This window comes from Dermacentor andersoni, chromosome 1 (genome assembly GCF_023375885.2).
Source record: "Dermacentor andersoni chromosome 1, qqDerAnde1_hic_scaffold, whole genome shotgun sequence".
Taxonomy (NCBI): domain Eukaryota; kingdom Metazoa; phylum Arthropoda; class Arachnida; order Ixodida; family Ixodidae; genus Dermacentor; species Dermacentor andersoni.
The window spans coordinates 110,637,068-110,662,938 of record NC_092814.1 but is presented as its reverse complement, the minus strand read 5'-3'; the positions used below and the strand labels follow the sequence as shown (position 1 = coordinate 110,662,938).

General features: G+C 48.9%; 1 protein-coding gene across 1 annotated transcript in view; it reads right to left on the bottom strand.

Moving 5' to 3' along the window:
* L (zinc finger protein Lobe) overlaps positions 1–25,871 on the bottom strand; it is a 172,564-nt gene that overhangs the window by 104,171 nt on the left and 42,522 nt on the right. The window contains exon 3 of the mRNA XM_050193528.3: positions 11,215–11,364. Within this exon, the coding sequence (XP_050049485.1) occupies positions 11,215–11,364 (150 nt within the window). The remainder of the gene's footprint in view (positions 1–11,214; positions 11,365–25,871) is intronic.

Here is a 25,871-nt window from a genome sequence, read left to right as displayed (position 1 = left end):
CGACCGACGACGCGAAGCTCTCTGCTTTCTATACTATTACTACTGCTCCCTTTTACATGCCGCCGCCGCCGCCGCCGCTGCTGCTGCTGCGCTATTTGGCGCACGTACACCTCTTTTTATTATTCACCGCTGCGTCCCTCTTCTTTTCCGCTGTAAATTATTCACGCGCTGAGCGCGCGCAGTCGGGCGAGCCGCGTCCGAAAAAGTGGTTCGCTTCTGCCGGGAGGGCACTCCGCCTGCTGACCTCCGACGGGCGTGCGCGGGAGGTTCTTCGGGATGCGGACGCCGGGCCTGCGGTGCGAAGCCTGACGAGGGCAGGTGCGCTCCCAGTCGCCGCAGCGGCCGCTTCGAGGGGGCGCGCATCTGCACACGAACTCGCATAAGGAAAATGGGTGCATTGAATTCTGAATCCTGGGGTTTCACGTGCCAGGACCACGATTTCATTATAAGGCACGCCGTATAGGTCCGGATTAACTTTTACCACCACATCATCTTTAACGTGCCCCCAGTGCATGAGACACGGGCGTTTTTTTTTTTCTTTTTTTTTTTGCATTTCGCCTCCATCAAAATGCGGCCGCCTCGGCCGGGATTTGATCCCGCGACCACGTGCATAGATAGCAGCGCAACAACATAGCTAAGCCATCGCGGCGGGTAGGAATTGGAGGTTGAACGAGCCAAAGAAGTGGGGTGCTCATAGTAAGCGCCACGTTTTTTTTTTTCTCTCGGTAAAAGTATGTAGGGTACATATATGCGCACGGCTTACAGTTGGTAATCCCCCCGTAGCAATCTATACCTTTAGCGCGGAAAAAAAAAACATATAATGACATGTATCAGCGCTAACTTCACACATATGCTTCACAAGCGCATGCTATGTTTTATCTGGCATTCGAAGTTTTAAAAAAGTTCGGCATGTGTTACACTCTTGTAACGTAAGAAGGCGAAAGCCTGCTGCACATTTGGTGATGCATGAAGTCATACAATCGGGGTTAGACTTGTTTGTAAGACGTATTGGTAATGCATTAAGTTATACAATCGGGGCTAAACTTCTAGCAATTAAGACATAACGAGCCGCAATGGGAAGTGCACGTGTGGCACTAAGGCGCAGCGGCACGCGCTTCTTCCGAAGTGGCGTACTTGCGCGGCCGTGCTCGCGAGCCGCAAGCGCGTTGACGCTCCTCCATCGCTCGCCGCCGACAACCGCCGACAACCGCCGCCGCCGCCGCTCTGACTGTGACGTCAATGCGCAGAGCGCGCGCGCCCGCTTTTCTGCGCAACAACCCCTGGCGTGAGAGCGATTACTAAACTTAAAATTCGGCAGACACTTAAGACTGCTTATGTGTGGAAATGCGAAAGCATTATACCGTTTGTAGACTTCGGAACGTCACCAACGCGCTCATTTTTACACTCGTGACGTGGCGCCACATCCTCGGCACCGTCACGTGCGCCGCCCAATGACGCACGCACTAGTCAGCGAGATGGTGCGACGTGATGCGTGCAATCAGGCACGTACTAGGCACACCTTTAGTAAGCCAGGTCCGTGGAGCAGCCGTGGCGTCGGGGAAGCGTGCTCGTCCCGCACCCCGAAGGACCGGGTTCGGTTCCCGCCCAGACCAAAATGGACCAAGCTTTCTTTCCAGAGTAGCTAATAATTATTTTGTTTACAGGAACCTTTCTGAGAAATGTGACGTCAATCCAAACATGTTTTGACGTGTTTTGCGTCTTTGCGGCGTCAGTCATTTTTCGTCACGGGGCAGTTTCGCCAAGGGCACCGCCAACATAGACACCTAAGGCTTTCGCCTTAATAAATGACGTTCTATGGAATGAATAAATGCATGACCTCTTCATTCGCAAAGCTGGCGTTTTGCCCCACTCTGGAGGGTTGGAGAATTCCGGTATGCGGGAATGAGTGAAAAACATGGGGTGGTAAAGTGCCTGCGACGGCTTCACAGTCCAACAGTACGCCGGACTCGTTGGAGAATGCCAGAAGCGAGTCGTACGCGGGCTTGTCAAGCCCATCTTTTGGCCACGTCCAGGCCCCATAGTCCGGGTTCGCAGTTCTGTCTATGTGCTGGTGACGCGTCCCTTCAAGAGCTCTACACTCTCCGAACAGATGCCGGCCCGTGGGACGACATGATGTGCGGCAGTCAGGACATCGATCTGGATCGAACTGTTCTCATCTTCGTCGTCGGTCCACCTTCTTTCATTCGGGATACAGGACCTCCAGTCGGCTATGCCGACTACTAGAGCTAAGCCCGATGGCAGATGGTGGAGAAACACCATATAGTGGGGAAGTCCTGTTCTCGGTAGTCCCGATGGCCGTGGACAGAATATACGAACGCGCGAACAGCCGCCTTCCGTTCTTTAGTAAATTTCTGAATTCTTGGTCAACGGAAGCATTCGCGCCGAAGGCGTCTCGTTTGCGCTCTCGGACAACGAGGTATTGTCACTCTGCAGCCGCCGGCACTACACGGTTTAGGAGATCGCCTATGTGCTATGCAGTGAAGTGGCAAGCCAGAGCAAACGTGAGTGACCACTGAAATTCAGGATTCGTAATCACGAGGCCATCGCTTTGTAAGGATACGTACCGGACAATCGCGATAGCGTATAAAATATTGGTTGGAAATCAACGGTCTGTACTGATCAATCCTTCGAAATCAAGCTTTTTTTTTTTTCATGCATTGACAAATTGCTTTGGACAAGTCGAATCGCAAAACGCTGCAGGAATGTCTGTGGAAATTCTCATGGACCATCTGTCCGTTTAAATTGAAGTCCACCTGTGCAGCATTGTAAGGCAAAATCTACCTTCAGATAAGTTGCATGTGTTAACCTTGTGCCTCGCGCGACTTGTACTACCTCCCTCGCAGAGGGCGGCACCTTTCGATAATTGTTTGGGGCTAAATTTGATGTGTGTTTCGCATCTTTGATGATTATCTGGTGTCTGCGCTGATTACCAACGAAGCAGACCAGAATATATGTATCGAAGGCTGTGTCCAGCTTCCATGCTTGCCTCGAGTTCCTTGTCACCACCCAGAAGCTTTCAGAGGACAGATCTCTTGAGTTGCTTGAGTTCTTGTCTTCTTAAGCTTTCGATTAATGAGCAGACTAGTTACAAGGCGCTTTTGCCGTTCGAGTCGGCGCACATGGAACTGCTAATAGAGGCACTGCCAGTCCGTGATTGCGCATAGTCCTAAGCAGAAGTCATGCACACGCTGACTATGGCTTACAGCTTCACATAGCAAACCGGCCGCGGTAGCTTATAGTGGATATGGCGTTGCGCTGCTGAACTCGAGATCGAAGGTTCTATCCTGGCTGTAGTGGCCACATTTCATTGGGAGTGAAACGCGAAAAAAAATTAAAATATATATAAAACAATAAACCAACAGTGCGTTCAAATTTAGGTGCACGTTTAAAGAACTCCAGGTTGACAAAATTATTGGGAGTCCCGACGGTGTGCTTCATTATCACATAGTGGTTTTGGCACGCGAATGCCTAGAATGTAATTAATTAAGCGAGTAACTGCATAGCGCTTTTATTGTAGGTGTGGGATATTGTTGATGTACTAATAAGCACCTATGAACCTATCGTCGTTTATATAATAATTGTAGTTAGACTCTCCATTTTGGCCACACGCTTGCCTTCAGCTCACCTGCCTTGGCGTACTTCACAGAACTGCGAAATTGTCTTCCGTATAACGTTTTCTGCATTAGTGACCTTTAGAAGTTTAGACTTAATGAATCATGGGTTTACCATTGCATAATGTTCTCCATTAATTAACGAATAAGCTTTTGCCTCGTTCGTTATGTTTTTTTTTTTTTTTTTTTTTTTGTGCATCCCGCACTGTATAACATTGTGCTCTGATTTCTTTTTGTTTCTGACTGTTTCCAACTTCTGTTACCGACTGGCTTGCTTTGTTCGTTATTTTCTCTTTTTTTCTTTTTCAGTTATACACTATTTAACATTGTACTCCATTTATTTCGTAATTGCTTTTGCATACCCTTCTCACCTGATACTCCAGATCTGTAATGTGTGAAATCTGATTAAAATAAATAGTGCTCTTCGAAGTGATCACCTTTAGCCTGCAAGCATGTACATGGTGCTTTCTGAATGCATTGTGGGTGCCCTTGACTTGTAAGCGCCTTCAAATTGTGAAGCTCGCACGTTCACTTTCCCTGCATAAGCACACCGCCTTACCCAAGAAAAGGTTATTGGAACGCTCGTGCTGTGCGTTCCATCATTGACTGCGCGTAGTCTGAGCAGTTGTGAAAAAACCGACACAATATTGCCTAAAAACGAGCTGCTATATAGAAACAGAAGTATGCTGCTGACTCTGGCTGTGCTGTGTTGGTAAAGAATATTCTCGTAATTCATGACCTGCGTGGACGGGTTGAGCCGACTGTCAAACTTTACTGTTGTTCGACCTTCGTCGCATTTCCCTCAGGTCTACGACAGAGGATAACAGAAGTAGGTTCTTGGTGAAAAAAGTACATATTTGTGCGTCAGGAAACTCTCCAGCATGTGTATCCTTGTGAACAGAAACATCGAGCTTCAAAAGCCCGTGAGCGGATCAGCCATGCGGCCTGGTCCGATTAATGGTATCGGTACTAACGTAAGAATAAATTTGAAAAAAAAGAAAGAAATCGGTGGCGCTGCGAGCGGCGCTTGTGAAGTATGCGAACTCGAGAACTAAGAAATTAAATTGCAGTCATGAAAACAAGGAAACTATCGATAAACCGACTACATACTTTCGAAACTAAAAAAAAAAAAAAAGAATATACGAGTACTTGTGAAATGAGCGGGCCGCTGGCTCTCTTTCGCCTGCAGTAATGAGGTCCTGTGAACTTCCCTGCTTCCAACTTACGGTGAGACGAACTATAATTAGCTGCAAAATAACGCAGTTCATGAACAGGCGACTGCGAACCGGTGCCTCGCTACGGGTGATGTGAAGTCGAGGTCGATATACGAGCAGTGAGGGCGCCTTTCAGAAAAGCGGGGATAAATGGTAGGTGCGGGCAGGAGGACGGGAAGAGATAGAACGGAAGGAAATATTAAAGCCACTCTTACAAGACACCGCGATGTAGCAGCGCACTACCAGCACGGAGGAAGAACAAATAAAGAAGGAAAGAGCGCAGGGTGCGTTGGATAAAGAAGAATGTTGCGAACTTATGCTCTTGAACGGAACACGTAGCGAGGAGCCCCACGTAGCATCTAATGAACAAGCGAAGGGGGACAAGAAAAGCGGAACTGAGTGCGCGCATGAGCGATCGATGTTAACAAAGAACGCATTAGATAATTAAAACCGGGGAGGGGGGGGGGGGGAGGTTCCTCCTTAATTCAGAGGTAGCTAATCAGAACAATACAAGACTAACCGTCCTTTTTAATCTTGCGTGCCCATTAAGAAAAGTGTCTGCGCGCACTCCAAGAAGTGCAGGGCGCCGGCACACGCCGCCGCCCCTCTGACTGCGCACCATTTGACAGCCCAGGGCCGACGTCGAGTTTCGCGCGCTTCTCTCCGAAGAGGCGGCGCCGGCTCACGACGAGCCCATTGCGCGCCCGCGTGCCGTTCCGCTCCAAACTCCCCACGAACCATCGCGCGGGAACAAGAAGAAGAATTTGCAATGGCGGGAACGCACTTGGTAAATTTTGAACTTTCGTGGTCCACCCGACGAGTATCATGGCAAAAAATAGGCACCTATGGAGCTCAACTACAAAAACTGCGACTCCTATCTCTTATTAATACAATCTCTCTCTCTCTCTCTCTCTCGCTTCGAACGTAAAGTGGAGACGAATTCCCAAAGCTGTTAGTTTTTTTTTTCGTTCGTGAATGATCTTTGCCATTGACTAGCCACCTTCGCTAATGATACGCCCAGCATCAGGATTTGCAGGAATTTTCTCCTACCAACAGTTGCAGACTGAGAGCTTTTTGTGGCTACGAGCCCCGAAGAAAGAACTTCGTGTGGCTCGGCAGCGCATGCAGTGCGCCCGCTAAGCTGATGACCACGGAGTTGCGGGTTCCCTGTTCTCTCGGCCCACATCCACAAATCTTTCTGTTCGTCAGTGCTTTTTGCCACAAACATGAGCGCGCGACAGTTTCCTTTGGGCCAAAGACGCAGAAATCGAATGGGCACGTTTATATAGCATTCCATTAACCGCTTCACGGAAGCTTCGCTTCATACAGGTTCCAAAATGTTCGTTGGGTCTACATAGTTATCTCTAAACTCAGGTGCTTTGCGGATGCCTCCATTAGCCTGTATTATCTTTATCGTGGCGTACTAAGGGATCTCACAGGACCGAATCACACAGTAAACGTAAATTCGTTCCCGCTACGACAGAAGCGCGAACGAAAGAACAGGCGCATTCAGAGCAAATCAAGAAAGAGGCGGGCCCTTCTCGACGTGCTATGAAGAACCACGCTGGTGCCCTAGTCCGCCGAGCGTTCTACGAAACGTAAAGACATTGACGCTGTTATCTAACTTAATGACGCTATTTTGTGCGTACGTCACCAAATCGAGCGACTGTCGACGGCACTGCTTTCTGATGAGGCTTAGGATGCCTCGATAGCAGATGAACCCTAATGGGGATCTGTGTGTGTCACGCGGTAAATTTTCATATTTTCCGAGATTTATTTTAACCCGAAAAAAGAAATTTAAGAAAAAGGTACGCAATCAGCGTCTTGCTGAAAACATCCCAGTTCTATGTTTCTTATAATTGTCTGCAACTTTCATTGACAACTTGACAATTATAGAGCTGTAATTAACTATTTATAATTAATCACAATTAACTACTTGATTGTCATCAACGAGAAATTACTGGCACATGCTCAACTTGACTGTGAACAATATGTACTTGTTTGTGTGTGCTTGAAATGATCCACCTTTAAAAGCTTGGAGCAGGATAGATGGAACACTTTATAAGCCGAATGACCAACGTTAAGAGAGACGTTTATTGCACGCAGCGAGTTCAATAGAGAAGTAAGTTTCGATCTCACAAACACTCAATAGTTCAGTGTCGTATAGATTGTATTCTAGCGCGCTCATCGCACGAGAGAAAAAGCATGTTTGCTTTACTTTTCCTTCAACTGCCCATGTCGGTTTCCGTATTCCTCTCCCTCCTTCGGCTTTCCTATAACTTATCTTTACCCATTTCGTCTGCAACAACATTTGCATCGCTCTGACTGGTTACGCAGTCTATAGACGAGTAAAATAGACATGCTACACGTTGCATTGAAAACTCGAACTGTTATAAAAGCAGACATTACATCAATACACACACACACTCTCTCTCGCACACACACACACACACACACACACACACACACACACACACACACACACACACACACACACACACACACACACACACACACACACACACACACACGCACACACACACACTCTCTCGCACACACACACACACACACACACACACACACACACACACACACACACACACACACACACACACACACACACACACACACACACACACACACACACACACACACACACACACACACACACAAGAAAACTATTTCCAACAAATTTCTGCAGCTGGCATCAAAGAACGCCTTCAGTATATAAACTGTGCTCTCATGTCCTTATATGACAGGTTTGTGCAGTTATTTCGCACGCCAATGAAAGTTCTTGATAGTTACGCATGCTAGCGCAAACTTTTTCCGCCGCATTGGTCACCTGAAGTTTTAAAAATGAGGACAACGAAATTATGCACTTTAGGTAACCAGCACGAGCGGCGCAGTTTCTCCAAAGTGGAACACAGGCAAAAGAGGAACTGGCGGGTTGAGTGAAAGTGGCGCCCACGCGAGAGCACCGCGCTCTATGTCGACTCAGTTACGTGTCCCTGCGCGGAAGCCCCGCTTCTGTGGGAGGCTTCTATAAGGAGGGCTCTCTGTTCCTATTCGCAGCACTCCGATTCACCGAGTCCGAGCCTTTAGCACGCAGCTTTCTGGAGTGCGCTAAGAATGGGCGACGGCAGGCCCCACTCTTCTCGTAACAATGATCAATACGGGCAGAAATGCGGGCCTGCTTACGAAGCAGCAGTAGCCCTGGAGGCAAGCGGGAGTCCTTTATTTCCACCGGCCGCGAGAGTGGCCGCCCGCGCGCGCGGGGAGCTGTCGCCCGCCGGGCGCGCGGCGACGTCGAGGTGTCGCGCGCAGGCCCCTTTATAATCGAGGAAGGAAATGCCGGGCGCCCAGCGCTTCTCTCCTCCGGTTAAAGCGTCGCGTAGGCGTCCGCAGGGGCAGCGTCGGCGGCGTTCATTTATTAGGGGGCGCGGGACCGGGGGAATGACTGCGCCGACGCCGGCCCCGCGGGGGAACCGAGCGCGCCCGCGGCCCGCGCGCTCTCTCCGGGGCCGTCGCCATGGCGACGCGCGCCACTCGGTTTCTCTCGGGACGTATGCAAATTACTCGGGTGACAATTGGAGGGCTGCTGGACGACGGACGGACAAACAGGCGGCCGCCGCCGCACCTGCAGCCGGGCCGCCGCGCGCGAGCTGCGTGTTCCACAGCGCCGAGTTGGCCGCAATGAAGACTTATGGTTCAGGTGAACGGCTCGGCCTGCTCGTCCCTCCGGACGCAACCGGCACAGCGCCGCGACCTCTCAGGGATCCGCCGCGTATCTTCATTAGCTGTCCCCGGCGGCGCGCAACCGTCGCCTCGGATCATTCCGCGCCGGATCTCGGCGAGCGAGAGCGCGGACGCTGCCGAGCTGAGAAGCGACGCGCCACCGGCAGCGTGCGACCCTAATCTCCCCTGGCACGGGCTACGGGGTGCGCGCGCGAGACCCGCAATGAATTGCTCCGCTTGGTTTCTGCCATGTTCGTGCGCTGTCGGGCGCATCACTCGCAGCGCTGATCGGCCGACAACACCGTGGAGGACCAACGCAACATTCGCAGAGCGTCCAAGAAGGCTGGACTGCGCATATGCGGAAATGTAATGCAGCTGTAATTTCGCAGAAGCATCGACGATACACAGTAAACTATGAGTTACGTGCTTACCTCGGCCTGTATACGTCTCTATACTATTTTAACGTGACGTTTTACGCAAAAGACTCGAAATGCGCTTGTTTCCTTTTTAGGCACCGCGAGGACGTGAGAAGCTGCTCTACTTTCCTGCAGATCTCGTGCTAGCATTTAAAAAAGGAAACAAAAACATTCAAGAAGGGTTTTCTGGAATCGCACGCCAACTGCATGGTCGAAGCCACTAGTGAAACGCACAAAAAGTGAATTTTGTCCATAGCCTCGCATCATATATGGCACATTCTTGCGTGAAATAAAGTAAAGATCTCTCATAGCTCGTTAAGGACAGAATTACACATATAACCCTGTTCTTAACGACCTATGAGAGATCATCTTTGCTTTGGTTCACTATATATATATATATATAGTAGGCAAAGAGGAATTCTTCAGGCTACCTTTCAAACGTAAAGAACTTGAGTGGTGCAACAAGGTAAACAGAACAAATATTTAATTGCAACAGTTTCGATCGGTGGACCGATCTTCATCAGGGTCTTTCCCTTCTTTTTTTTTTTTCACTGACCTCCTTGCTCTACATACATGGGACTCCGCCTTCCCCTTGCCCAGCATAGCTGCCAAAGGCAGCTGTAAATCTGCCAAAGCGCCGAAAATCAATCACTGTCACAACTGTCCCTCTCGGTTTGATGTACCTGAGAACGACCGGGCACCCGCTCTGGTGTGTTCACTACCAGGGCCGAACTGCCATTTTTTTGTAAACCCTGATGAAGATCGGTCCACCGATCGAAACTGTTGCAATTAAATACTTGTTCTGCTTACCTTGTAGCACCACTCAAGTTCTTATATATATATATATATATATATATATATATATATATATATATATATATATATATATATATATATATATATATATATATATATATATATATATATATATATGCCAGTACTATACTTTACGTAGTAAGAGCACTTCTTGGTGCGAAAGATAATTAATTATTGGAAAGGCAGAGGGGTCAGCCTGAGCTTGTAAGCTCTACTCCGCTACTCAGCGCAGTGAAGACAAAAGGACGAGAGAAAGATGCTGATGGGTATACAGCAAGAACGAATGCGTATAACCACCATGTTGCATTGCTTGGTGCGAAATCATGGATATTAGTGTGCATGATTACATCTTCAATTAACTATATAGTATAAGGTCGTATTGATGACAATGGAGACGACTACGCACCTGTTCAGTGTGTCATCAAAGTTTATGATGCCCAGCCGTATAGATCCGTGGAGCGCAGTGCTTCGATAATGAAGCTCAACGCTATAAATTTGGGGGAAGGCTTTCATACGAGTCATCGAACTCATCGCATTGCTTGAAACACTGCCAACGAAACTATTAGCCTACGGTGGCTGTAAACTTCCATGTTCTCCGGACTGTGTCTGTACAAGCTTGTAAGTTATGTCAGGTGCAATCACCTCCTGGCACCGAAGCCATGACACGAAACATCGGTAGCAGAACCCCTTTGTTGTACCTCGCGCGCCTCGTGGAGCATACTGCGCGACGGCGCATGCCTTTCAATTGACATGTGTCTGCGCGCAGTATGCGCCATGTGGCGCACGCGATACCGCATATGCGGGCTCTTGAATGGCAGGACCAAGCAAAAAGAACTGCCCTGACCGGTTGGTTGCTGCTTAACAAAATATGGCCAAGCTTCCACTAGCCCTCAAATGAACCCTTGAACTTAAAGCGAACATTTCAGATGATTTACAGTACAACGAAGCCTCACACCTGAAGTTTTTAAACATCCACTGTCCAGCACAGAATTCCCAGGGGTGTTTTTCTGGACGTTGTGAAGTTACGCCATATTGTCGATTTCGCCATCTTGTATTCTTCATACCATTGCCTGTCTGGCCCACAGGGCAACCGCGCACTTTAAGATTCCATTATTTGTTGGCACGAATTACGAATCTCAAGGGCCAGCAACAGCGCGCTGCAGCTGAGACTGAAAAAAACACAAAGCAATCTTGATGGCACCAACAACCGCTACGTTTAAACGGGGGGATGCTCATAATACCCACCAAATGCAACCACCCACCCATCCATACATTCATGCAGGTGTCGCACTAGCCACCCCTTTGGAGCCGCCGTCCGCGGGACCCGGGAGAGCACCGAGGCCGGGGCTGTCCCGAGACCGGAGAGCGGCGCTCCGCGAGCTCCCGAAACGCGCGGCTCACCGCGGTTGCAGTCGACGTTTCTGTGGAGCAGCAAGCTGTGCACGCTGTCGAGAGCCAGGCCGCAGCCGTCGCAGTGGAATGGTGGCCTGTCCTCGTCCTCCCCGGCTGCCCGAGCCGCGTCGCAGGGAGGCTCCGGTCCCTGGTCAGAGCCTGCACCAGAGTGCCCAAGACCATATCCTTTCACCATCGACGCACTGAAATTTTCTGCACTGCCTCCTCAAGCAGACGAGCCAGACAGGATCGTTAGCCGCGTAGGATTCGGGGCATTTACGCGAGACAGCTTCGTTTGCTTGCGAAAATCGAACAGATGGCAGATTCAGGAAACGGGTGTATGACTTGTAAAGAAGTGAGGAAGACTATGGGTAAATGGACACGGTTGTGGAGAGACACGCACTAAAAATGACAATAAACAAGACATGCGCTGACGTTGTTTGTGCATTTCACTTAGTGAGTGCTTTTCTGTTCGGACTTGCGTAGACAATTCGTAACGAAGAAGCAATAAATCCGGCAAGAAGTTATCCGACTATAGGAAGCACTAGTGAAAGCTCACTTTCACGTTGTAATCAGTGTGTATTGTGTCACTAGAGTGTTTACTATGATTAAAATCTGTCCTACAACGCAGGAAGAGAGCAACAGAAAACAACTTAGAAAAATGCTTTTGTTGCACACTGGAGTAAATTCAGAAATACGTTTCTATAAATACAAATACGCTGGAGAAATTCAGAAACGTATTCAGAAATACGTTTCAACGAAACGAGAACTAGTACACACTGTTAAAGCCTGGCTGCACTGATTCAGAGCCGCAGATCTTTAGACGGCAGTCATCGCCTCGCTTATATCCGACATTTCATTTCATGCCTCTTTCTTTATTATATATTGTCGTACTTTAATACTGTTAACTATGTATGATTGTCATTCGCTAGTTCACGTTTTGAACAAGCGCTGAATGGCTACTTTCTGGTACACCTGCGGACAGTATCGAACCGGAACTGAACTGAAAACCGATAACCGAAAAAAAAAAAACCTTATTTTTTCTCGAATCGGAGCTGAATCGGAAACGTTACGATTCCTTTCACTCCGGAGCGAAACCAGGACGTAATAATAACGGTTTTCGGTTGGCTATCTTTTCAGGTGCTTTTCATCCATGCATTGCCTGCCCTTGTGGCTCAACTACGCTACCTCATTTGTTAATACACGCCATCTTCCCGTGATTTTAAAGGTGGCAGCACCGTTAGTACTGTTTTCAGCGTATTCCGTCAGAGGGTGGACAAGGTGCTGTGTTAACGTGACAATATCTGCATCGCATCCGACGCGCGGATTCGCCAGACTGTGATGCACGCAAAGCACCTGAGACAGTGGAGCACGTATACTAGTTGATTGTCGACAGTACGGCCGAACGACAGGCATTGATCTCTTCGTTAGACCAATTAACAACAGGCCGTTCAGTGAAAAACTGTGACTGGGCCAATGACAGGACATATCCATAAGGCGAACGGTCAAGGCTCTAGTTAGAATACAGGCCTAAGTTCAAGGCTTTGAATGGGCCATTCTAACACGAACGTGTATATAATCGCATCCTGGTGCCTGTCCTCATCATTACTCCTCAGTCCCTTATTTTCCACCCCTTCGCTGAGTACAGCAGCAAGCTGAAGGACTCTCTGCATTTCCTCAGTATATCCTTCTCTTTCTCTCTTTCCCTCAATAACGCTTCGCTTCACATAGATTCCAGCATTGGTGTTAGATCTGCATAATTTTTTTTTTTTGTAACTACGTGCAGCATTGGGAACAAACAATAGCCGTAAACTTTCAGTACAGCTTGTCAGCAACAACGAGTTTTTATGAGAAATAAATTTGTCCTGTTTTCCTGTAATTATTCTTCGGTTATGCAAATGAACTTGAAGCGGTTCGAACCGGTTTGAACCGTTATTTTTTCGCTCATGAGTTGAACCGGAACTGACCCGTTTTCGGTGAACCCAAACAAAGATTAGAACGAAAGGAAATTTCGGTTCGACACTCTGCCTGCAGATGCATAGAAATTAACTTTCACTCCTTTAGCGGTTTATTTCTACTCCGAATTCATATTTCGGCGTGCTTCTTATCTCCATTTCTAAAACCACCAGGGACGATATATAGTATTTACTGGGATAGCAAAAAAACGTGGGTGCTCGCGAGCCGAAACAAGCCGGACATTAAGTTAGTCGAGGACAAACTTGGGGCTCTTACTGCGTATATCACCAAGGGGTAACAAGCAAGTGCAAAACGTGTAAGTTTCGGCACAATAGGCGGAAGGACAGACAGAGAAGTGGTTAACGCCCGTTGCAATTCCGCAGTCGCAACGGTACCTAGAATGGCTGAGACGAGTTTCGCTGTAGACGCTGGCAATTTCCTCTTCGTACTTAAAATGCCGAATTTAATATCCTTTTTCACACATATAACGAATATATTACGACATATATATTATGAATGTACATTACAACAGAACTCAGAAACAATATAAACCCAGACTTGCTGGCGGTGGCCTTAGAATAAAGTTTGTGCGACGGCTGTAAGGCGTCCACCTCCGCGTGCCCTTGAGCACCCCCCCCCCCCCCCCTTACCCCACCCCATGACGAAACAAACATAAATTGCTCTCGTCGTAGCATTTATTGCCGACGATTGAGATAACCTGGCATACTTGAAGCAGTACTCATTGGTTCGGAGAACATGGTGATGAAATCCTCATATTCCAACTGTGACAGGTCAGATTCCTTAACTGCGACGTTTAATACCTACCAAGTTCAGCAAAAACATATAGCACTATATTGCACGCTGTGCGCTATTGAAATATAAGGAGGTAACGGGTCACAAATATGCATACTCAATGTCCATGAACTCGGTTGACGCTGATACGAGGTGGCAATAACAACATTTAAAGTACTACGCGTTATTCTCCCGCGGAACATCGGTTTCCCGTCGTTGAGAACAGTCAGGCCACTGCGTCGAACACAGTCGGGAAGGCAGAGCCCACAGACGGAACGCTCTTGCCCCACCCCACGGAGGATAATAATAATAATAATAATAATAATAATAATAATAATAATAATAATAATAATAATAATAATAATAATAATAATAATAATAATAATAATAATAATAATGCTGTTGTTGATGATGATGGAAACTATGGCGTTTAACTTTTCAATGCAACTCCCAGGCATTGCGAGGCGCCGTAAGTGTGAGCGCCGTAAGTGTGAGCTCCAGATTAATTTAGAACACCCGTGGTTCTCTAACGTGCATCCAAAGCAAGAAATTGTGCACATTCAGCCCCCGGCAGATTGCGGCCGCAGCAGCCGTGAAGTAAATTTGTATATATATTCTAAAACGCACTTATCTAAAGTAAGCAAGGAACTTTTCACATATGTACCCGCTTCTGTCATCTCGCCAATGATTTCTTTTTTTTTTTTCATGAGCATTAGGAAGATGTACCCTCTAGTAGAATAAATATTTGCCCGCCACTATAAATAAATGCCACACCATTCGCATATTTGCGCCGAGATGTCTGAACGAGTGAAGAATTTCCATAGCCGTTATGCTGCAGTGCTGCAGTATTCGGCTCGGTCGTACGCGTTGAGGAGAAGCTCACGCACAGGCAGAGCAGACCGCGTGCCACGGAGCGTGCCGGCAGCCGAGTGCCTGATTGCATGGCGGACCGTGACAAGTGTCGATCGGCTGTCACTGAGGCAAGCACGCATGAGTGGCTGTTAAGCATCGCAGGTCGGCCCCTGCGGCCGATTCCAAGCAGCGCCCCACACACACTTGGGGTACCGCATTGGCGAGCCCTGTCCAGGGCCCGGTGACCCGAGCCTACGACGCCGCGAACTTCTAATCCCAGTGCCTGATTGCATGGTTTTACGGCGCGCATTCAGCGTCAGCCGGAGGCTAAGCCGCGGCGACGCGAGGTCGGTCCCAGGGGCTTCCCAGCAAGGCAACTGCACCTAGAAATGCCGCCCTTACTCGCCCCCCACCTCCCCCCCGCCCGCCGAAAGCCGCACTAAACCAAAGCGGACAGCGGCAAAGAGCTCTCTGAGAAGTCATCCATCAATTGGAAACAGCGCCGAAGCGCGCTCCCCGTCGCTCGCTCTTCCCGCCGGTGACGCCGTTCCATGGGAGCCCAAGGCAAAAACAAGGCGTCCCCCTGACGGCGAGACTTATAAATCACGATCCGCGGCTCTCCTCCTCGCCCCCGCACCAGTCAGCGCACCGTTCTGTTGCCTGCGCCCCGGAGCGCGGGCTCCGCCGCCGATTCTGGGTATCGGGGACGCTGTGTTGGCTGATCACGTCGCTCGGACACCGAGCGGCCCAGGGGCCATGGGCGGCCGCCGTTGGGAAACCGACGTGTCGTCACTAATTCTGACTTCTTAGCTCTCTCTGTCTAGGCGATGGCTTTTCCGCGGCATGATTGTTTTCATTTAGGGCGAGCAACCATTCGGCAACGTTATTGCTCTGACGACAAATATTGCTTTGCCAAAAAACATCACAATATACTTCTCTCTTAGTGAAAGTCGCCATTGCGCTGCTTATATGAGGCTAGTCACTGAGACGTAGCTGAAATAGAACTGCGCTGCCGAATTTATACATGATTGTTTGATTACCTGCGTGCAACATTTGCTTATAATACGTGTCAACACCCGTTGGAAACGCAACTGAGACGAGATCAAGCAATAAATTTTTCAGGGCGGTGTTCTGAGTCCTACCTTTTTCAGCATCAGCCATGAGGGTGTTAAAATGATTCATCCACCGGGAGTTAAAATTTCTTTACCGTCAGAAAGAAGAATACAACTTCAACGTCAGTGCAATACAACGTCAATACAATACAACGTCAGTGGAAGAATAGAACTGGCGATTTCGACACTGTCGAAATACCTGGAATACACTGTGGTCCGGGTGTTGCCGCTCCTGAATTGCGCCAAGCTATTCCACTCAAGAGACACAAGGTCTCGCGATATACGTTGAAGATTTTGGGTTCCGATGATATCCTAATGATAGAACCATACAGTCCTGGGCGTAACATTCGATTCCTTGTCTTGGATTACACATGTTCGCCGACTGAAGAAAAAGCGTATTTATCTCCTGTGAATGCTGCGCATGTTGACAGGCACTACGTGGGGCTGTTCTGTCTCAACCACCTCCATCCTTATAGTGTACTTGTGTATAGTGTCCCTCCCACACGTACTCAGTGCTTCACCTCCCCCTTTCTTCCTCTTTCTATTCCCCTTTCCCCCACACCCTGTGTAGGGTAGCAAACCGGATGCTGTTCTGGTTGACCTTCCTGTCTTTCCTATCCTTGTTTTCTCTCTCTCTCTCTTCACTGAATAGCTGAATTCTAATCTTTCAGCATTGCAGCTACACTCCCTATAGACTTGACCTATAGCTCATCGAGAGTATGCAAGCTCAAGCGCTCCAAATTCGCTTGGGGCTCCTGAAATTCACATCTACAGCGAGATCATATATATTGTGAAGCACGATGGACGAGCCTCCGCACATGTGACGGAAGAACGCCTCGGGACAGGACTCCCGAACGCAACTTTACGGACATTAATTTGCCGCGACCTCGTCTTTGCAAGCCATGACGCATGTCCCGAACTGTTAGCGCCCTGTTCCAGCTGAACTTCTTCCTTGGCCATTCTCTCCGTGTATTCACCATAGTCCCAGGAATCAGCAATAAGCCAACGATGACTCCACCTGGCCTACAGTTGTTCTTTCTTTCTTTCTTTTTCACATTAGAGCAATTCTGATGACGCAATGCATTGATAACAATGAAATCTGTATAACGTCTCTGTAAACCACGGCTAATCACAAGCATAAACATGTAAACCACGGCCATAAGATGTATAGAAGTGTAATACGTTTAGTCGTTTATTGGAAGAAATTGTGCCATAAGACGCCGTCTACTTCAATTGAGATGGATGACGTCCGAGCTGCATTGTATAATACTTTTTCTAAGGCTCGCACTTATCTCGATGTATAACCAAAATAATCTCGGATGCCCTCAGTCAATAAGTTTACCGGTTCAATGTCATACATGTCCAAGCTACGTGGAAATTCGGAAAGCCACAAAAACGCAATGCAGAGGTTATCTAGACACTGCGACGTTATAAAAGCGCTATACTGCCCCTCAGAGTCAATGCCAGGTGATGCATACGGATGTAGCGGTTATTCCACAAAGAGGACGGGTCTCCTTCGTAAGCCGAATTCATTCCGAAATTGCGTACATGCAGATGTACCAACGAAACCCTGCATTCATTGTTTTTAAGACTATTGGTGTCGAGGACATAGCGTGGCGCCGTCTGCCGGAATCTCTCCGTGACGTAGTAAACGTCATCACGGGATAGCGATTACGAAGTGTTCGACATCTCCAGCGGCCCAGCCCGTTCAGCCACCGTTGTTATAGTGTTGCAAGCATTGAATGTGTGCGTCTTAGCTGCAAAACAAACTGGCGTGCAGGCCAACAAAGGTACTTGGCGAGCCAACGTACGGCATCGCCCACTCTCGCCGGAGCGTGTGCACGCGGCGCCACGGACGACGAACGTGAAGAGGCCACGCGCGTATATAGGAGCTGTTATGAAATTTACCTAGTAACCTACAACTCGAAGCACTCACACATCTCGTGTACATTGATGGTTACTGAGGCGAGCGTGATTGCGCGCACCTGCCTCTTGATTTTGAGCGCACGGTGCCCGGCCGAGAGTTAAGATTTAGATTTGCGTTGATTGCCGTGCATGATTCACGGCAACGCTTCGCCCTAGTTTTGAGCGCGTAATTAAATTGGCGACGCATATGACGCGTTGATATTGGTTATTAACTTCGCATGACTTTTAATAAAGGTGGCCATACGCACTCTTGGCGCAATAACAGTACTGTTCGCACATTCGTCGTGGCGAGTGCGGCGTGCCACTTTCGCCATAAATATTGCGGGACGATGATTTATCATCGATATATTTTAATAACTGGGGCTTCAACCGATAATATTTTTTTGTGTCCTCATTCCATACGTCCACTATTTGCGCTTGTCTGCGCAGGGTATTTTCACTGATGTGAAATCAAGTGAGCACGTTGCAAGCGCAATGTGCATCGCTTGCTCGACTCTTAATTACGATCATCCTATTTTGTTTTCAGTGACTGCCGGTTTCTAGCATCAACCAATTCGTTGACCAGCACTTCAGCACATCACGACTGCTAACAAAAGAAATATTAAATTATGGGGTTTTACGTGCCAAAACCACTTTCTGATTATGAGGCACGCCGTAGTGGCGGACTCCGGAAATTTCGACCACCTGGGGTTCTTTAACGTGCACCTAAATCTAAGTACACGGGTGTTTTCGCATTTCGCCGCCATCGAAATGCGGCCGCCGTGGCCGGGATTCGACCCCGCGAACTCGTGCTCAGCAGCCTAACACCATAGCCACTGAGCAACCACGGCGGGTGACTGCTAACAGAAGGAGAGGAAGTGTGTAAGGCTGACCACGTTCGAATATTCAGCGTAAAGGAACAGCATGAGGACCAATTTCGCCTAATTATATAATGTCTTAATTAATTAATCAAGTTCTAAAATATCATAATTCGATTAAACGTGCCAGTGAAAAAATTGTAGAGCAACATGAAAAACTGCCGATACGGCTTTCTGTTGCTCAATACGGGCTACATAAGAGTGTTTTCCCCGAGCGCCAAGGAAGCCCGCGAATACATGCAAAGTGCCTCGAGCGGCCAGTCCCGCGGCAATTTTGCGTAATTTTGCGCGGTGACGGTGTTATCGGCCTTGGACTTTACACGGAACTTCACGGCGACGGCTGAAATGCGCTTGGAGTATCCATATAATTCCTCTCGCAATAAAAACTTTACGTAATGAAATCACACCGAACGCTTCACAAAGGCTAGCAAATCGTCAGGTTCCGCATTTCACGTTGCGCGTAACCTCCCACAAGTTATGCAACCCGAAGGAAATCAGCCGCGAGCTTATCTCCAGTCCCCGATTCCGGCGAAGCTCGGTGTGTTTTGGATGGTCCAAGGGCCGGGCAGGAAGGTTCTGCGATGGCACTGCTTCAGGAACAAGGCACCCTCTTTTCCAGCCTGGCGCGAATAAACGTCGTAAATTCTAACACGTACAGTCCAGGGAAGTTCCACATCGTACTAACCGAACAGTTTAACTCCAACGCCGCACACAAAATCATCTTCGCGGAAGGGCATGCTACACACGCTATAATGAATGTTGGGCTACTTCCCCATTCTCAGCTTTATCAACCATGCATCCTGCTGCTGCTTGGGTTAGGGTACGCATGAAAACACGCACTGGGCTCCGTTGAATACGTTCGGCACAGCGACATTGAGCAGTAAACCATGCTGAAACAATAAACGAAATTACTGCCTTCGGGATGAAAGCCAGCGAGCAGCGCTGGCATGGCTGGCGGCGGCAAAGACGAGTCACGTGATGTCGTTTACTACGTCACAGCGATAGCAGCGCCGGTCTCTCCTGTGGTGGCCCTCGAGGCCAAGACAAGCTATATACATAATGTAATCGAGTGTCTCAGTGCACTGTCAAATGTTACGGAGGTTTTACTGCGTCTTGCTGGGCTAGTTGTGTCATACTTGTTATGGTGTGATAGGACATTAAACAATATAAAGTAAGAACAAGTTTGAAAAGAGCTTCAACCGCAGCCAGGCGAAGAAATACGCTCTTTCCTGTCCTGTTCCTTACATCACACAGTTTCGCATATTATTGCAACATATCAAGTATGGAGGTTAACATCTACACTGACTTACTTGGTATACCCGCCGTGGTTGCTCAGTGGCTATGGTGTTGGGCTGCTGAGCATGAGGTCGCGGGATCGAATCCCGGCCACGGCGGCCACATTTCGATGGGGGCGAAATGTGAAAACACCCGTGTACTTAGATTTAGGTGCACGTTAAAGAACCCCAGGTGGTCGAATTTTCTGGAGTCCTCCACTACAGCGTGCCTCATAGTCAGAAAGTGGTTTTGGCACGTTAAAACCCCATAATTTTTTTTTTAATTTTGTATCACTTGGTGCAGTGAAGGATCTGAAGAAAGTTACTAAGACATTCAAAATTCAAGTCGTCTCACTACAGTGCTACTCTGCGTTTCATTCAGGAGCAGAGTAGGAGTCCGTTCAACAACTTGGCCCACCGAATGACTAGCTTACCATCTTTATCTGAGACGCCGCCAGCGTCGATTCCACCTGAGCCCCGAGTTCTACTCCATGCATAGAAGTCCATTCTCCAACGGGACACACATACCATCATGTGTTTGCTTCATTGCCTTCAACCTTTCCCGAGTGGAGGACATTTTTTTTTTCAAAGGCTTTGGATTGGGTGGCCCTGCTATCACTAGCATGGTGACTGCTTTCACTAGCATGTGGCAGACGACGAAGCGTCTTCTTGGCAGAACACTTGTTTCTGTGCTCTGTGAATTTTTTGTGAAATCTTCGCCTTTCCAGGTGCCTCGCACCACCGTCTTGCGGCCATGGACGCGGAGCACGCCAGAGGCCCGCCTGGCCAGAAGTCATCACGGCCGTCAACCGCAAGGAAGCGAATTGGCTGCCCCAGTGACACCGAAGACACCGAGCTGTACTCTATGTCGGAAGACGACTCATCCGACGACGGCTTCATACCCGTCCGCAGTAAGAGGGCGAAGAGAAAAATCGTCAACACAGCGCCGTCAACTGCTGCGAGCACAACGACTATGAAGTTAAGGCCTGCGCGCTGGCCACACGTCATCATCTTTATGCCGGAAGTGCCCTCAAGCAATCTACGATTGCTGAACAGGCAAGCCCTATCCATTCCTCTGGAATGTGCGGTGCCGGATCAAATTAAAGACATCAGAATAAATCCACCCAAGAATATACTCGCCATAGACGTGTACAACGCGAGTGCGCTTGGAAAACTTCAAGAAATCATGGAGCTCTGCGGAATCAAAATGCACCCCTTTATCTCTATCGACGATACATCCATAGCCGGTGTAATTTACGACATTGACATTGCCATTCCCAATGATGACTCACCTAGCCTCATCAAGCCGGCAAACTAGGGCACGATCATTACGCAAGTGCGCCGCCTTGGGAATACGCGCTGCGTAAAAGTAATGTTCAAGTGGGATTGTATGCCATCCCACGTTAAAGTCGGACATTTCCGACATCCGGATCGACCATTAATCCAGAAGTCGCTTCACTGCCATCAGTGTTTCAGGCTAGGACACGTCAAGGGCGTGTGTACCAACTCGCTACTGTGTCCCCGTTGTGCTGAATCTCATGCAGAAGAGACCTGCCGTGCCACAGTTCTGAAGTTCGCTAACTGTAGCGGCCCTCACGCGGCCTTGCCGAAAGGCTGTCCCCGCATCAAGAAGGAGCGCATGGCCAGAGCAAATGGCCAGAGACAATTCGGCCTACAGGGATGCAGCCGTAGTAGTCCGGCGTCGGCGTCGACGTCGGCACCATCGTACCTCTTCAAAGAAGACGCATGCGCGAAGTGATAGTACCCACTGCACTGCGGCACCACTTAGTCGCGCCGCGAAAGGGCCCACCACTTCCACGAAGGGAGCAGATAAGACTCTTTCTTTAGAGGAATGGCCTACGCTACCGAGCCACTCCCTTGCTAAGGAACCTCAGAAGGTCGCGGCCCCACCGGAGCCTTCTCCGGCCATGGATGATTCACCTAAAACAGATCGTCAAGTCATCTCGGTGCTACGTTCCCTCATGAAAGCCATCCGAGCGATTTTAGTGGACGTGGGGACAACGTCTGCTCGAAGTGCACTTCAACTAGAAAGATGGCTACCCATACCCCATCCTTCCGAAAAGAAGTCAAGGCAGCGTCCGTCATCCAGTGAAAAGCCAGAGGGTTAAAATCACGTCTTTCAGATTTTCGTCAGTTTGTGTACACCAATGTATTTCCACGCATCGTCATTTGTGAGCCCAACTTGTCGAAACCAATCAGACTGTCACGGTACGAAGTTATCATGTATTCAACAAATGGTGCATGCAGCAAAATCATGGTTTTTGTTCGTCGTGAACTTACCCATGTTTTGCAACCAATTGCACCCCACGATGACAATCAATATATATGCATCACAGTTAAAAATAACAAACTCTTGTTTACTCTCATAGGCGTGTATATATCGCCTTCAAGCAATTTTGATAGTAAAACATTAGCGGATATTTTGAGTGTTTGTCCCGCGCCATGGGTCATCATAGGAGATTTCAATGCACACCATCCAGCATGGGAAAGTACGAGGACAAATGCAAGAGGACGAAGCATCGCCTACAACTATGGCCTTACTCTCCTGAACGATGATAGCCCCACCTTTCTTCGAGGCGTGACATACGGCAGCTGCCTCGACCTTGCTTTCGTCTCCAACTCTCTCGCCAGATATGTGAAGAGGTTTCCAGATATTGAGACACATGGGAGTGGTCACATTCCCACCTATCTAAACATCAAAGCCTTGTCGTCTAGATCTGGTACACGGAATACCATTCGGACGATTCAATGGTCCAACTTCAAATCTGATATGGAAGATGCCTGCCGCGAGGGCCTACCCTCTGGGTTAGAGCAAACAATTAAAAATACGATGCAAAACGCCACTCGCATGATGACGATCTCTTCCACGTGAAACGACTTCGACATGGAATTAGAGCGACTTCGAGCCCTTCGTCGTCGGGCGGAATGTCAATATCGGCGTAAAGGTCAATCCACGACCTTAGGGCAGCCAGGAGGATGCAAAAGAAGATTCAGCGTTGTATGGATAGATAAGCGTCGGAATGTTGGACAAGGTTATGCCAGACACTAGACCCCCGCAAGCCGCTGTCTCACATTTGGAAAACGGTGCAAGGTCTGCGTTGCCTTCCGGAACAGCGTTTTTCATTCAAGGCGCTCGCGCTTTTCCAAGGGCGGCAAGACATCGATGTCGCAGAAGACTTTTGTACGCGGATCGCAGACCAAGTGACTCGTCCAGATCCTCCAGCCCGAGGTTACGTCCCCCATTCCCGTGATTGCCGCATGGACTTTCCTTTTACAATGGAGGAGCTCGAGGTGGCACTAGCTCTCTGCAGGCGCTCTTCATCTCCGGGTCCAGATGATATATCCCACCGAGCCTTGTGCTATCTCGGAGAATCCGCACGCAGAGAATTGTTGAGTCTTTACAACTCCTTATGGCAGGAGGGAAATGTTCCTGACGCATGGAAAGTAAGCCGCCTGGTGCCACTCTTGAAGCAGGGCAAATCCCCACTAGAGCTCACTTCTTATACCGCCCAATAGCGCTGGCCAGCTGTGTAGGAAAGATAATGAAACGGATGATCCTTGGCCGCCTGGAATGGTACCTTGAACACTACAAGGTTTATTCGAATTCCATGGCTGGTTTCCGACGTGACCACTCTTCCATCGACAATGTAGTTGATCTCGTTTCATATGTCCAGCACGAAAGGTCCCGTAAGCGTTTATCTTCAGCTTTATTCTTAGACGTGAAAGGCGCATACGATAATGTATTACACGAGGCCATTCTCGACGCTCTTACGACGGTTGGTCTAGGTGGTCGAGTCTTTTTGTGGATTGCAAGTTACCTATCGGCAAGATCATTCTTTGTGTTAACTGATGATGGCCCAACTACGCGACGCTATACCAGCAGGGGCGTTCCTCAAGGCGGTTATCTCAGCCCGACGCTATTCAACCTCGTTCTTGTTGGACTTGGTGAATATTTGCCAACTACCACCAAGATTTCAATATACGCAGACGACATCTGTGTCTGGACTTCGGCAGTTACATGTCCTCAGATACGTGCGTGGCTTCAAAGAGCGGCAACTTTGACAGCGAGGTACTTGTGTAAACAAGGTCTCATCATATCACTAGAAAATGCGCACTAGTGGCATTTACTCGCAAACCAATGACGCCTTACGTCATCTCAATCAATGGGCGGACCATTTCCTATGTCAGAACCCACATATTTCTTGCCGTAATTATTGACCGAGACCTCTGTTGGAGCCCGCACGTGGCCTACATGAAACGGCGCCTGACAGCAACTTCCCAGTTGTTTAAATACTGGACAGGAAAGACGTGGGGGATGTCAGTAGACGCAATGTACAGAGCTCTCTTTCTCGGTTTTTTAAGATATAGTCTACCTGTACTGAACAACACCTGCAAGACAAATATTCGTTTTCTGCAGGCAGCACATGCTCAAGCACTCAGAGTTTGCCTTGGTTTGCCCAGATGCACGTCAACAGAGGCAACTATTGCGATTCCTCGGGACCATCCAATGCGAACTCACATTACGGTAGAAGCCCTGAGAACGCACATCAGACATTTTGCACCGTGCCCCTATCACCACCTTGCAACACTACCTTCAGACAGGCACCACGCATCATTCTCTAAAACTATCGTCAAGTACAACGACAAACTTCCCTCTGGCTTCACCGCTGCATCTAAACCATCGATACCCCCCTGGTGTCTTATCAGCACCCCAGTAGATGTCAGTGTACCAGGAATCGGGAGAAAGTCTGGGCTGTCGGCTCCTGTGCTGAAACAACTGTCCCTGCTTCTTCTGCACGAGAGGTATGCGGACAGTGTACATATTTATACTGATGGTTCCACAAACATGCAGTGTTCGTCCGGTGCTGTGGTTGCTAAACTAGTACACAGTGAATACACAGTGAATACCCACTGCGCGCGGCCGCCGCGATGGAGTCGCCCGAACCGGCTTCTTGTGGGAAAAGGAGGCAATCGCTGAGAGAAAACTATGTGAAATATTGCTACGGAACAGCCGCCACAGTGTGGCTGCACTGAGGAGGAAGAAGATGACGTGTGTGCCGGCTTGATATAGCGTCGCCATTTTGGCCTCCGTTAGCTTCCCTATAAATAAATTACACCTGCAAGTTACGCCTGCAAGAATATACCTTCTCCGTGGTATATAAGACGGGACGCTTGCACCAGGATGCCGATTGTTTGTCCCGCTACCCCGTCGACGAACCGGCTGATGCGGACGCCATCGCTTGCGTTTTCTCTGTGTCCCAGTTGCTTCAAATCGGCAACGAGCAACGCCGCGATCCTTCATTACGAGCCCTCATCGACCGTCTGGAGTCAACTCCTGGCGACGCCTCTCTCCGGATGTTTCTCCTTAAGGAGGGGGCATTATACCACCGCAATTTTGATACACACGGCCTTGACCTTCTGCTCGTCATTCCATCGCACCTGCGTTCGACTGTCCTCCAGCAACTTCACGACGCTCCCTTGGCTGGACACTTGGGCGTCTCGCGCACATACGACCGTGTACGCCGTCGATTCTTTTGGCCGGGTCTCGCCCGCTCCGTGCGGCGCTACGCTGCCGCTTGTGAGCTCTGTCAGCGCCGGAAGAAGCCCTCCACACCTCCAGCTGGATGTCTCCAGCCGATCGATATCCCACCCGAACCCTTTTACCTTGTTGGTCTAGACATTCTTGGACCATTTCCTCTCTCGGGCTCCGGAAATAAATGGGTCGCCGTCGCTACTGATTATGCTACGCGGTACGCAATCGCCAGAGCCCTCCGGACAAGTTGTGCTACTGACGTTGCTGACTTTCTTCTGTATGACATCATTTTAGTGCACGTTGCTCTGCGCCAATTACTCACTGACCGTGGCCGCAGCTTTCT